The sequence below is a fragment of the Podarcis vaucheri genome (genome assembly GCF_965113315.1).
Source record: "Podarcis vaucheri genome assembly, chromosome: 2".
Classification (NCBI taxonomy): Eukaryota; Metazoa; Chordata; class Lepidosauria; order Squamata; family Lacertidae; genus Podarcis; species Podarcis vaucheri.
In genome coordinates, this window is record NC_138760.1 from 99,072,226 (window position 1) to 99,087,301 (window position 15,076).

The 15,076-nt window shown below is 42.4% G+C and overlaps 1 protein-coding gene across 8 annotated transcripts in view; it reads right to left on the reverse strand.

Annotated features, from left to right (window-relative positions):
- Positions 1-15,076, reverse strand: part of CNTN6 (contactin 6) — a 194,000-nt gene that overhangs the window by 53,343 nt on the left and 125,581 nt on the right. For all 8 annotated transcript variants that reach the window (XR_014216004.1, XM_082209351.1, XM_082209350.1 and 5 more), the window contains 4 exons: positions 6,823-7,001; positions 3,928-4,064; positions 544-673; positions 180-330 (listed from right to left, as the gene is read on the reverse strand). Coding sequence is in view for 7 of the 8 variants with exons in the window: in XM_082209351.1 (XP_082065477.1) it covers positions 180-330; positions 544-673; positions 3,928-4,064; positions 6,823-7,001 (597 nt within the window). In the remaining variant the exon portion in view is untranslated. The remainder of the gene's footprint in view (positions 1-179; positions 331-543; positions 674-3,927; positions 4,065-6,822; positions 7,002-15,076) is intronic.

The window sequence follows — 15,076 nt, forward strand, 5'->3', positions numbered from 1 at the left end:
TGAGGGGTTTGTGACATGACATGGATTTCAGCCGTTTGTTTTTTCAAAAAGAGTAAAAAAAAATCAATGAAATAGTGAAAGCTCCTTCCAGGTGCCCCAGTAGCTCCTTGGATCGTGCCAAGATTTGATAAACAGTGTTCCAGCATTAATCACTTAGAAATAAACAAAAAAGGGGTTACCTTTTGCTTTGCCGTAGTGTTTCAGTGCCTTTCTTCCAGCTAATGACAGCCTTGGGAGAGGCCTCTGGCTTGCATCCAATCGCAACTTGGCCTCCCACTTGGACAACTGACGTCTTTTTCACAGGATGTTTGGAAAAGTCAGGGGCTGAAACTACAAGTAAGTTAAATTGAAAAGTGGGTGTAGAAATATGTGGCATAGCAGTTCAAAGAAAATTAACTAATGAGTTTTAATTCTTTAGCTTTGAAATGTATGGGTCTTTCCTCTTGGCATGTCTCCTCCATGACTCCCTGCCCCCCTTTCATTCTCAGAACTTAGTTGTTTATAACATTTCAATCTTCCCATTTGAAGGAATAGTTAACTTACCTAATACTCTTAACTCGGCATTGGAATAGATGGAATCGTATTGGTTTTCTGCAACGCACTGATAGAAGCCAGAGTCTGAAATGTTCAGCATAGTTATAGTAAGAGTTCCATTTTCGATTTGAAATCTTTCCTAAAAAAAGAAGGAAGAAAGGAAGCCAATATTAATACCATGAAAACCATGTTTAGAATGCTTTTATTTTATTTAGTTTAAGGAGAAAGAGAAGTTGTCTCTGCTAGAGTGAAGAAAGAGCATGTGTCTGTGTACACAGCCTCTGTGTCAGGGTTGTCAAATTCAAATCCCATGGGGCCATACCTGTAGTTCTGCCCTCTGACACATTAGGTTTACCTGAATCAGCCGCCAATACAATTCCAGTGCACCACCCTGTATTTCCGTCATAGATACCAGACATTATTCCTTTTAACCTGGTTTCTAGATCAGCAGGAAGGCTGGGAGTATGATGACACTTTGTACAAGCGAACCCCTGACATGATTCAATATATTTTAGGAGTCGGCATGGGGTGTTGCAGGTTGTACTGGGGATCCTTTGAGGATCTGCTATATGTGGCCTGAGTTATGATAACTTTGTTATATGTGTTAAAAGACTTGCTGGCCAAAGAATGCAATAGCCTTTTGACTGCTGCTGATGCAGTAATCAGTTTTGTGTGTGAAAGTCTGGATGGGTACTCTGAACTTATCTGAATACAAGAGCTCCCACGTACATATGAGAGCCAGTGTGGTGTAGAGAGCCAGTGTGGTGTAGTGGTTAAGAGCGGTAGTCTCGTAATCTGGGGAACCGGGTTCGCGTCTCCGCTCCTCCACATGCAGCTGCTGGGTGACCTTGGGCCAGTCACACTTCTTTGAAGTCTCTCAGCCCCACTCACCTCACAGAGTGTTTGTTGTGGGGGAGGAAGGGAAAGGAGATTGTTAGCCGCTTTGAGACTCCTTAAAGGTAGTGAAAGGTGGGATATCAAATCCAAACTCTTCTTCTACATATGAGCAAGTGATATTTCCAACTGAATTGAGGACTGTGGAGTGTTCCAGTCAGAGGCACCGGTACTTCTGAATACTAGCTTCTGGAGGCTGCAGGAGGGCATAGGGGTCTTGTACTTGAATTCTGCTTGCAGATTTCCACAGACATTGGGCTGCCCCTGAGGGAACAGGACGCTGGACTAGATGGGCCATTGGCCTGTTCCAGCAGGCTCTTACAGTTTTAAACCAAACTATTAGCCATGCTTCTTTTAGAATACACCATTCTACCTCCCATCTTCCTGGTTTTCTGTTTCATTTTTCTTTGTCAGTCAGTCAGAATTCCATAGTCCCTGAGCTCAAGCTCTGGTAGTTTTCCCACCCTAAATCAAGGGTGCTGATACCTGCCTCTTGTGCATGGGTGGTGCTGTTTGGCTACATCAGGTTTCACACTCGAGAAAACGTGTTCTCCTTCATGGAGAGCACGTGTTGCGGTGGGGTCTAACAAGACACCTCCTCTAGGTTACTGGGTGGAACTGTTTGGATGGCCATGATTGTGATTGGGCCAAGTCAGGTTGTTGGGGAGATTTTGATGTTACCGTTTAGAGGGTTGGCCCAAAGGTTATATATTCTTGGCGCACAATTTTTTCAGCCTCTATTGTTGCGTGATTTATTTAGGGGGTGGCTTGGGGACCCCAATACTCAAATAAGGACGAAACATATTTTCAATTCATTGTTTTGCATGAGACAACAGTTATGTTCACCCAATGCCACACACACACACCTGATCTCTCTGTGCTCTACACAAGTAGTGTCTCAAAGCCAGTGAGCACCCTCATTCCACAGGCTCCAAATATAGGAATGTAGGGAATTGCATTATATCGAGTCAGATCATGGGCCCATCTAGCTTATTACTGTCTACACCAGGGTTTCCCAAACGTGGTTCTCCAGCTGTTTTTGGACTACAACTCCCATCACCCCTAGCTAGCAAGACCAGTGGTCAGGGATGATGGGAACTGTAGTCCCAAAACAGCTGGAGAGCCAAGTTTGGGAAGCACTGGTCTACACTGATAGGCAGCGGTTCTGCAGGATTCCAGGCAGGAGTCCCACACAACACTACCTAGAGATGGTAGGGATTGATCCTGGGACCTTCTGCATGCAAAGCAGATGCTCTATTGCTGAGTTACAGTCCTGTCTCTTTACTTGTGGAGATTGTATTCACCAAATATGCAGGCATTGGGGTCAAGGCCAGTGTCTCTCTCTCTCTCTCTCTCTCTCTCTCTCTCTCTCCCCTCTCTCTCACATGTTTGTTTTCTAACTATTGGTCCTGCTGTCCCATGTTTTCAAGCTGTTTTTATTTTATCTGGAAGCCAACTTGAGTCCCTTTCAGGGAAAAAGGTGGGATATAAAGAAATATGATAATATTGGCTGGCTCAGTCCCGCTGGCTCTTCCATGTGTCAGATTTGTGGAGGGATTTGAGTAAAGACTTCTAACATTCCCTTCTGTTGAAATGAATAGAAAGGACTGAATGCACAAGATGTCTGTGTGATCATCATGATGTGTGTAGCTCTGGTTCTGGGCATATGTGTTAAGAATCAAATGTGCATAACTGCAGAGTTTTTTAATAGTTTAAGATGATGCCAATCGAGAGAGAGAGAGAGAGTAGGGTAGCTGAAGAAAGGGTGACTCCTACTGATCTTTTTTAAACCGATTCTTCAGCACTCTGGATTTTCCTTAGAGGATTCTCCCTCAAGTATTGACCCATCCCAACCTTGCTTAGCTTAAAAAATTGATGAGGACACAGCCTCAGGTTGTATGGATGGTACACAGCAATCTAATTAACAACATTCCATTACTTCTCCACTTTTTACTTCCACAGAGCTTGCTGCAAATATCTTCTGCATACTTAGTTCAACCTGCAGGCTGTTGCTGTCCTCAGAGTGAATCTTACTCCTTCTCTCTATTTTCCACCCACCGACCCACAAAATCATATGAATGTGAAACACATCAGCATAGGCATTTTATTTCAAATGGAAGCTCTACTTCCCAATCCTTTTCAGCTGCTTTTCTTTTGAGTCATATAACCAATCTGATAAATAATCACCCACAAATAAAAAAGCAATGGACAAATGAATGGACATTGTACTCTGGCTTGATAAAGGTGTGTAAAACACAGATATTTTGTTGCAGTGCTACTAGGCATTCTCCTTCAAACCACGGAGTGGAAATGGTGGATGGTGAGATATTGTTCACTTTTGTCATGCTAAAATTTGGAATCACTCAATGGAACCAGTTGCTGATTGATTCAAAAGAGAGTTAGATTTTCAAAGCGACAAAAGAAAAGCAGGAAAGCTTCACAAAAAGCAGAATTGGTTTCAAATTTTGAGCTGAAGCCAAAATGAACCCCAGATCTTACCTCTGATGCAAGGGGCTGGCCATTTTTAAACCAGCTATATGAGGGGCTTGGCTTCCCAGTTGCTTCACATTCCCAAACCAATGTGTCATAAAGAGAAAGAGAGGCATTCTCAATGCTTTTATTCCATTCAGGGGGTGCTGTTATCAATGGGAAAAAACCACGAAATTATTGTAACTTTATTGTAGGTGCCTTTACCCTAAAACTTTGGAACAAGAGACAAATTAATAACATAAATTCAAATAAATAAGCTTATTAGAACAGCCTACTGTATACTTCTTCAGGTGAAATGCTGTGTGTTAAAGACTTTCATTATGAAGGTGGTCATTTCTCTGTTGTTGACTTTCTTTGTCTGTGACATTTATGTGTTATATGAGGAATTAGTACAGAAATATACATTTAACAGTGGATATACAGCATAATAAAACCTAAAACCCCATTCGGAATGGCAGCAACCAGGAAATCTATGCTAAGACATATGCACACATTACCCTTCACTCTGACTTTAGTGCATTTTCACCCTGGTCTTTGACGTACACAACGTCACCCACAATTACCCACAGTCCACTGGGATGTATCATGGAGGAGCATCCCACTTCCCACCCAGCTACCACTTGCAGCCTGCCCACTACAATCCCCTTCATGTTTTCTTAGAATTCAGCCCCCATTAAATTCAAATTCAACCCCTTGTAAGTAGGTTAGGATCTCATTCATTTTAAAACAAGAGGAGGCAGTGAAGGGGGTGGGGGAGAGATGCAGACTAATCTCCGCAAACAAGAATAGGGAGAATCTGTCTCACTCACTCATTTTGGTTATGGGAAGTGCCAACACCAGATAGAGTGGAAACACATCATATGTGACGTGTGTACTAGGATTTGTAAAATCAAAATGAAATGCGGCAAGGTAAAAAAAAACAAAAAACGGTCTCAATGTATTTGAAGGCTGTAATGTGTGCTACCCTGGGTTGTATCCCATTGTGACACCTGCTGATATAATGTGTTCCTTGATCAAGCAGAGGTTTCTGTTAGCAGAATGAGGCAGGGGTATGATTTTTGCTCATCTCCCTTCACTCTGCAGTCCCCCTGCCCTCCAGAATCTGTCCCATAAGGCTGGGGGAATCTTTTAAACAGCATGATAGGTAGGAATAGTCTAATAACTGAGAAGGAAAGGGGAGGTTCATGAAAATTGCATCCTACACCTACATTTTTTTGTCTCATTACCCCTCTACTGAAAGATCCTCCTTTCCGTGGAGAAACACAATTGGAGAGTATCTTCTTTGTAAGCATTTGACCTTAGCTTTGCTTTCTGGCATATGCAACATAATTTTGGAGTATAAGGAAAGAGCATAATTTTAAAGGTTTGAATACAAAGTGATTTCCTATACATCAATTGACTTTTATTGGTTACATAGAATCATAGAATTGTAATGCAGGAATCTTTTGCCCAACTTGGGGCCCAAACGCATGACTCTGAGAATAAGAGTCTCATGCTCTATGAACTGAACTATTATGTTCAGTAATGGAGCTTTATGGAAATATAAGCCTGACCCATAGACTGTGGTGGGTGGGGTGGAAATAGAAAATCAGAATACAAAAGTGAATGCTCTTCCGAATCCCATGCCCCCTGCAATAATTTCCCAGCTCCTTCTCCCAGCCCAATCATCAATCCATCCACTTCTTTTCCTTGCTTTAAACACTGAACTGTTTTAAGCATGGGTGGCTCTGAATGGTGGCAAATGTGGGTATTTTCTCAGGTACCAATAAAAGGTCCACTGCCACAAGGTTTCTATTTGCATTTTGTACCGGTTTCGCTTGACCTTTCCAAATCTTTATATAATTATCTTGAAATAAAATATATAAAGAAATAAAAAAATTGTCCAGTAGCATCTTAGAGACCAACTAGGTTTGTTCTTGGTATAAGCTTTCGTGTCCATGCACTGAGAACAAACTTACTTGGTCTCTAAGGTGCTACTGGACATTTTAAAAAACATATACCCGTATTTTTTGCTCCATAAGACGCACCAGACCATAAGACACACCTAGTTTTTGGAGGAAGAAAACAAGAAAAAATAATATTCTGAATCTCAGAAGCCAGAACAGCAAGAGGGATCACTGCACAGCAATCCCTCTTGCTGTTCTGGCTTCTGGGATAGCTGTGCAGCCTGCATTCGCTCCATAAGACGCACACACATTTCCCCTTACTTTTTGGGAGGGGAAAAGTGAGTCTTATAGAGCAAAAAATATGGTATATATTTTGACTGTGTAAGACCAACACGGCTACCTACCTGTATCTTGAAATAGATTAAGATTCCTTGCAGTCAGCCATATCCCTAAATATTTCACCTTTTTGCCTAATTCTTTGTTTACCTTCCCCGTTTCTAGAAGGACGTGCTGGCAGTGCCTTTTCCAAGAAGCCCACCACAAACCACTGGGATCTTCTTCCTTGTTTAGTCCTGTCTTTCCCAACCTGTTGCCCTCTATCTGTCTGGGAACTCAACTTCCATAACCCCCAAACAGCATGGCCCATGGTCTGGAGTCATGGGAATTATAGCCTGAAAATCTGCTGGGCACAAAGGAAGCTTTGCCACGGATAAACAGGGGGAAGAGGAGATGACAAAATTTCTCTCTGCCACTTAATATTTTCTATGTATGAAACCACTTTCCCCCTCCATTTTTCTTTGTTTTTGCCTTTGTAGCCCTAGGATGCTATGAGCTATATTTTTAGTCTACCACTGATGCATAATATTTCATATTCACTGAATTCTGAACTACATTTTAGCTCACCAGTCATTTTATTATTTTTGTCCTTGATTTCTTCCTGTGAGGACTAACCAAAGGGTGTAAGTAGTATTTCTCAATAATGCTGGTATTCTATCTAGAAATAATTCAATTTTCTCACCATATATAAGCAGCTGGCCTTTTGCAGCATTCCTTCCCCGAATGTTTCCTGCAATGCATTCGTAGGAGCCTTCATCTTCTTGCTGAAAGTCTGGGATTTCGAGGATTCCTTTGGATGTGTGGATTTTTCTAGCCAATGGGCTACCATCAGGTTTCCTCCAGATGATACTGGGAACTGGACTAAATGAATATAAGCCATTAAACAATGTAAGAGCCTACATAATCCTTTTTATATGAAGGGAGAAAGTAAATCCTTGAACTTTTGAAATTATCAGCAACCATCAAAAAACTTAAGAAGTTATTGTTCTGAAATGATCCCAAACATTTCTGTGAGTTTTAGCCATTTAGATAATTGTGGGATTATATATATATATATATATATATATATATATATATATATATATATGCAGGTTTTGGTGTCTTCGGGTGTCTTCCCGTGTAAGAGTCGGGGTGTCTGTGCGACGTTTCGACGAGGTCTCACTCGTCATCTTCAGGCTGGTGCTTTCGGCTTCTTGTTACTGGAACAGAGCAGAATCTGGTGTTTGAGTTCCTATAAATACTGTTGAGGGGTGTGGTGTATAGCCTCCAACGTTCTGGGCAGAGAGGAAGTTCCTAGATTAGTGTGCCTTTTCTTCTTTTGTTCCTTAATTACTTGAGGGATATCTTGAGTGATTTCATGAGTGATATTCTGAATACCACTGGGTGGGTCATTAAGTGTAGATTAGTTGCTAAAGCTTTCGTGTCTTGACCTCTTGAGCTTGTGAAGAGTTTTTCTGAGAAGATGGCTGTGCTGCATTTAGTTGTGCTCTGGCTTGGCTTCGTGTATAGGGGCGAGCTGTGGTTTTGTGCCTTGTGCCAGCCAGATCTGTGTAGGGATTGCAGGGGGGTGCAGCATCCGGAGGTGTCACTATAGTTTGGCTACTGGATGGAGTCTGTAATATGTCTGTGGAGAGGGTCTGGGTTTGGGTCTGGTGTGGTTGATTGGTGACGGCGTTCTTTGTGCCTCTGGTTCTGGTGTCGGTTTTTGTGGGGAGGGCTAATTTCCAGATGTCTGGCAGGCGGGACGTGTCGTCACGCTTGTTCATGTTGTGAGGGTGTTTCTCTATCTCGATGGCTTCCATGATTATTCTCTTGTGGTGATGTTCCATGTTAAAGAGCAATTTGGAATCTGCAAAATTAATTTCGTGTCCTGTTTCATTCATGTGTTGGAAAAGAGAGGAAGTTTTTTCTTCTTTTTTGACGGCATTCTTGTGTTCTGCGATACGTGCATTTATTCGTCTGTTTGTTTGTCCAATGTACGTGGCTGGGCAGACTTTGCAGGGTATTTCATAGACCCCTTGGTTTTCCAGCTGGATTTTGTCTTTTGGGTTTCTGAGGATATTGGCTATTTTTTGGTTGGTGCAGAAGGCTGTTTTGATATTGTGTTTATGGAGGATTTTGCTGATTTTGTCTGTAGTGCCCTTGATATAAGGAAGGAGGGCCATGCCATTGTTTTCTTCTGTGTCTTGGTTTTTGGGGGGTGTTACTTACATGCACAATCACACCACCACCCTGCACAAATAAACTCCGTAGCCAAGACTCTCATCTCCAGAACCAAACGCCTGGCTGACAAAGACCACTTGACAACTGAGTTACAGAATCTCTCAAATGTGTTAATCGCCAATGGATACCAGAAAAACAGGGTTACGAAGCTAATCCAAAAAGAAACACCCCCCAAAAACCAAGACACAGAAGAAAACAATGGCATGGCCCTCCTTCCTTATATCAAGGGCACTACAGACAAAATCAGCAAAATCCTCCATAAACACAATATCAAAACAGCCTTCTGCACCAACCAAAAAATAGCCAATATCCTCAGAAACCCAAAAGACAAAATCCAGCTGGAAAACCAAGGGGTCTATGAAATACCCTGCAAAGTCTGCCCAGCCACGTACATTGGACAAACAAACAGACGAATAAATGCACGTATCGCAGAACACAAGAATGCCGTCAAAAAAGAAGAAAAAACTTCCTCTCTTTTCCAACACATGAAAGAAACAGGACACGAAATTAATTTTGCAGATTCCAAATTGCTCTTTAACATGGAACATCACCACAAGAGAATAATCATGGAAGCCATCGAGATAGAGAAACACCCTCACAACATGAACAAGCGTGACGACACGTCCCGCCTGCCAGACATCTGGAAATTAGCCCTCCCCACAAAAACCGACACCAGAACCAGAGGCACACAGAACGCCGTCACCAATCAACCACACCAGACCCAAACCCAGACCCTCTCCACAGACATATTACAGACTCCATCCAGTAGCCAAACTATAGTGGCACCTCCGGATGCTGCACCCCCCTGCAATCCCTACACAGATCTGGCTGGCACAAGGCACAAAACCACAGCTCGCCCCTATACACGAAGCCAAGCCAGAGCACAACTAAATGCAGCACAGCCATCTTCTCAGAAAAACTCTTCACAAGCTCAAGAGGTCAAGACACGAAAGCTTTAGCAACTAATCTACACTTAATGACCCACCCAGTGGTATTCAGAATATCACTCATGAAATCACCCAAGATATCCCTCAAGTAATTAAGGAACAAAAGAAGAAAAGGCACACTAATCTAGGAACTTCCTCTCTGCCCAGAACGTTGGAGGCTATACACCACACCCCTCAACAGTATTTATAGGAACTCAAACACCAGACTCTGCTCTGTTCCAGTAACAAGAAGCCGAAAGCACCAGCCTGAAGATGACGAGTGAGACCTCGTCGAAACGTCGCACAGACACCCCGACTCTTACACGGGAAGACACCCGAAGACACCAAAACCTGCATTCCTGTACCCGTGAAAATCTACGAAAGCAAATATATATATATATATATATATATATATATATATATATATATATATATATATATGATTTTTAAGTGCTTTCTACAGATCAGTCATATTTGATGTGAGACTTTGCTATTATATACAGTATAAGGTGTGTGTGGGGGGGTTCCATTTCAAACTGAACTACACAACTAATCCTAAAAGCTGTCAAGGCTCCATTTTCCAAATGTTTGGTGCTACTGAGAGCCTGTGAGGTGTAGTGGTTAGAGTCTCGGCCTAATATCTGGGAGATACAGGTTTCAAATCTCCTCCTTGGCCATGAAGCTAACTGTGTGACCTTAGGCCAGTCACTGCCTCTCAGCTTAACCGACCTCACAGTTTTTGTTGTGGAGATTACATGACGATGGGGAGAACCATGTGCCTCATCTTGAGCTCCTCAGAGAAAAAGGTGGGATGTGAATGCAATAAGTAAATAATTTGTAGGGAAATTGAAAAGGGAGAGCAGCTGTTTGCAGTCATTGCACAAAACAGACTTGAGAAGGAATCCAGAAATATACTTTTACTCGTATGGTAGAATTTCCAAAAAGCTCTAACGTTGCAATTGTAAATTGCCAAAAGGTTCTAACACAGTAAAGACTGTAAATTGTAAAGACAGTTGACGTTATCCAGGCATGAGATTGATAGGATACAGCTTACTTTGTCAGGTGTAAACTGCAATACATGGATTTCCACACACACACACACGCTTGCAAACATCACATGAAGCATGATGTTTTATTTTCACAATAAGGCTGCTTAACGACAAGATCTAGGAGTAGAGATCCTAGAAGCCTTGCTACTGTTGCTGAGATGCACTTGAAATGTCTAAGAGGAAGCAAAGCACAGCGTTGAAGGTGCCTTAAAGATAATCTAACTCAAATCCATCCCCTCAGGCAGGAACAAGAAATGTGAATCTGCAGAGAGAATAGCGCAGAGAAGGAAACCACACACAAACTTGCCTCATACTGGTTGCATTTTACAACAAACAAAAGCTTTACTCTGTTTGAGTGGATCACTACAAATCAAACCTATGGAACATTAGACATGACACTAAAAGAGGAAGCTGAGAATTATAAATTACACGCAAAAGGCAAAGGAGTGATGAGCAGAAGGAGGGGACTAGAGACACTGGAATAAGGAGAACTTTTATCGACTAGGGAGAGCAATGCTTTGTTTTGCATTTTTATAGCTTTTTATCATTTTAATTTATATTTAGATCAATGTTCTTTATATGATAAAACACTCAAGTGTGAACATGGCTATAAATACTTCTAGAGTTTCTGGCAACATCAGAAAACACACAAGGCTCACTTTCTTGATTTATTATGTCACCAGAACACTTTGAAATATTAATAGTCTTGCATTTCACGGCAGCCTTTCATGCTCCTGCAAAGGAAAATAAGCTGCTTTGCTGCAGCAGAAAGACTGAAAAATGCCTTCAGAACAGCTTTTAACAGAGACTTTGAGGCAGTGTTGGCAATAACGCTGTTGCCGCCGCCACCACCACAGAAAGAGATATGCAAAGTTTCAGATGCGATTCAAATCTATTCGACACAAGCTGTTCTGATTCATGTAAATAATAGCAATAAAAGGTGTTGGTTGGGTAGATGGTGGCCATTGTCTGGCTTTCCATCTTTTATTGAGCAACTTGGGGCTTTGAGTTTGCACAATCCACTTCCAGTGTGCAGTAGGAAGTAGGCACATGGGCCTGTGTCCCACTGCATGGAATCAGCTGCAGGTTTTACCAGTGTTTGAATCCTGAATAATATTGTATAGAAGAAGTGGTTCCCAACTGGTGATTCATGGACCACAGGGGGGCCTTGTAACCCACCCAAGGGGGTCTGTGGCACCATTCACATAACAAAAACTACCATAGAGATAACAAAATTGTCAAAAGCAGGAGGTCCATGGCTTTGCTTTTGAAAAACGGTGTGTGTGTGTGTGTGTGTGTGTGTGTGTGTCAGCCTACACTCAAGTAGGCATGTTCTCTCCCTCCTGGTCGATCGTTCTGGAGCTTCAAAAACTTTCTTCAGCCCGAACATCACAACGACCGATGCCAACAGACACCAGCACACTTAGGAATCCACAGAGTTTGCGCATCTTGCATGACAGACCTCAGCAACTCAGCATTTTGGCTAATCTACTTTATTTACATATAAACACAAACGGAGCACTGCAACATGGCTCCCTCTCTCTAGCATCAGACAGCAAAGAGAAAAAGAACAAAGGACAATAGTCCCACTGCACGGAACACAGTAATACTAACTTCCTGTCTTCTTCACTTCCCACTTTGTGGAGTCAAAAACATATACCGTCATGTGAAAGACAACAATCCCATGACTGCAATCATGGAGCAGGACTTCTAACACTTAGCTAATTGGGAACCACTGCTATATGGAGATAGAAACCAATAAGCAGAAGGAATATTATTCTTGTAGCAGGTGTGCATTTGTTTTTCTCCTTCCTCAAGGAAGACTGACTCCCAAAGGGAGCAGGTTGAGGGGAGGACCATGTGGGGGGCCTGATGGATCTTCATCCCAAGCTCTTCAACCTTTGTATAAGGAGTGTGCGCAGGTGAGGTGGTTGGGGAAAGAAACAGCAGGTTCACTGAGACATTATTGGGTTAAGGATACGCTTTAGTGATCTGCCAGATAGTAGGACTGGTGGGACTTATGGGGATGTCCTTTAAGGCCTGACATGCACATTTTGTGTGAATGCTGGACAGTAGCACCCAAATGCATATGTGGAATTCACATTCAAGGCTCACCTAGTAATCAAGCCCCCCGCTGCTGCCCAGTTTGCTGGGGAGTCACCGTCTGCAACTGTATGACATGCTAAAGGATCTGAAGGGATGCCGTTCTACCAGAATTAACTAAAATTCTCACTTGTCTGTACTGTCTGAATTTGGTTGATTGGTTAAACTGTTTGCAGTTCTTCCAAGCTGTTATATTAAGAAATATGGCCATTATCCTAATGTTTCGTCTCATGAGTCTTCTTGGCAGGTGTGATCCATTGTAAGTACTTCTTTCCCCAAGACTCTGCACTTTTGAAGCACTCTGATATTTAAACTATCAGCAGTACTATCTTCCTATCAGTTTTGTACAGTGGATGCTCGGATTGCGAATGTGATCCATGCGAGATGCACATTCGCAACCCGCGTCTGCGCATGCACGGATTGCGATTTGGCGCTTCTGCACATGCGCAAAGTGCGATTTAATGCTTCTGTGCATGCACAACCACCAAAACCCAGAAGTAACCAGTTCCGCTTCTTCCGGTTTTTGGCGGTCCGCAACCCAAAAAAACACAACCTGAAGCGGCTGTAACCCGAGGTATGACTGTATAACATTTGAATTATTTATGTTTGTGTTATATTTTAGGGGGGGGGTGTTACTGGTTGCTCTGAATGCTATTTTATAGTGGAATGATGGGGTATAACTTGTTTTACTAAATAAAACAAATACAGTTGCTTAACCTTTTTGCTTTTTGCTTGTGGAAATCCAAAACACCTTTCCACTGGAGCACTGGGGTTCATGCTACCTTGGCCCAGACCTAATCAATGTCTGCAGAATTGAAAAACCCACAACTCTACAGTATTGTGATCCTACAAAGCTGCTTTATACTGTGCTAGACAACTTGTCTATTTCAGGAGCAAGGAACCTCCAACCCACAGATGAAACTTGGCCCACCAAGAGTTTGAATTTGGCCCAGAAGGCCTTGTTCCATCAACCATACCCATGTATCTCACACCTGACACAAGAGCATTCTCTCCTGACACAGTTTTGCAGAGCCAAAAAGCAGCCTGGCCACCCCATCTAGTCCAGTAGAACATTTCAGACAGACATATTGTTAGCAGCGGTACCTGCAGGGACAACTCAGATAATATTGTAAAGTTGGGTAACTATTATGCTGCCCACTGAGTGGAAGAGCTGCTACTCAGAAGTAGGGCACTCCATGCAAAAGGTCCCGGGTTCAGTTCCTGACATCTCCTGGTCTCCTGGTAGGTCTGGGGTAGACTAATGCCTGAAACCTAGGAGAGCCACTGGGCTCTTCCTTAATCCATAAGCGGATGGAATGAGGGGGAGGGGGAGAGACTGCAGTATCTGAAAAAATGGCAGGAGAACTGTTCTCAGGTTCTGTGACCAGGGAAACTCTTCCCTCTGTGAGAGTTTTCAAGAATAAAATGGTGCCTCTTGAATTCTAGCATTTCATGCCATTGTTGGTACTACCTATTGGGTGTGTTTGATCAGTCCCCAGCTAACGCTTTAACTAGAGATCCTGGGGACTTGGCTTGAAACTTGATCTGTGCAAAGTTTATGTTCCATCCAGCCCTTCACTGTCAGTTGTTATTTTTCATTTCTAATGTAGACTTGGACATCCATACCAAGAAGCGCTGCTCTAATTGGAACTCATTTTTCAAACTTCTATCATCTCTTGTATGACTGTGAAACATTTTCTGATCAGGTCAAAGAAGAGATGTAATTGGAGTAGACTTGTAGTAGATTGATATAGATCATGGGTGGCATTCTTGAGGGTATTACAGGCTTTTAAACCAATGTCACATATTTTAGCCATAGGCAAATGACTTCTTCTCATTACAACTGGTTACAGAATTTGATTCCAAACCCACCGTCGATTTTGATGGTGTTTTGTTTTGTTTGTTTAAAAACAGCAGGAACTCTTCAACAATTAAATTAAAAACACTCATTTTAGTAGAGGATGGGGGAAATTAAGAACTCACCACCTACACTTATCTTACCGAGAAACGATCCATTTACATACTTTTCTAAGCTCTGTAAACTGCAGAGTCTTTTTTTAATGTAACTTCTGGAATAAGACAAAGTTGGCAATGAACCACCAAAGCTAGAGGCGGCACTCCATGAGGAGAAGGCTCTTCTGTCAGGCTGTCAGCTCAGGTTTACTGTGTCCTGCGATGAGGCTGTCCTCTTGTTTTCCTTTTCCATATCAAATACTCATAATTACTTCCTCAGGGATCTTTCCCAACAAGTCCTTTCCTCCTCCTCCTCTCCCTTCTCCCTTTCCTTCTTTTGTGTGTGCCTCTGTATTTTTATTCTTTTCCATGAGACTAAAGCTGTCTGACACATAAAGGCAGAGTGTGCATTACCATTGCTTTACTTAGATAAGTTGTTGCATTAAACACTTAGCTGTGCTTTATTCTCTCCCAAGGATAATGGCTTTGTGCTGAGCTGCAAGAAATGATACAAGAATCAAGAGAGTGATAAGGAATTCTAGGCAGGGGTGGATTATCAATTGTGCTGCAGAGTAGGGCAGCCCCAACTAAACCAGGACACTTTGCTGTGGTATAATATCTGGAACTCCCATTGCTGCCTGCATTCGGTTTCATGCATCTTTGCTGCAACTCTCCAAGTGTT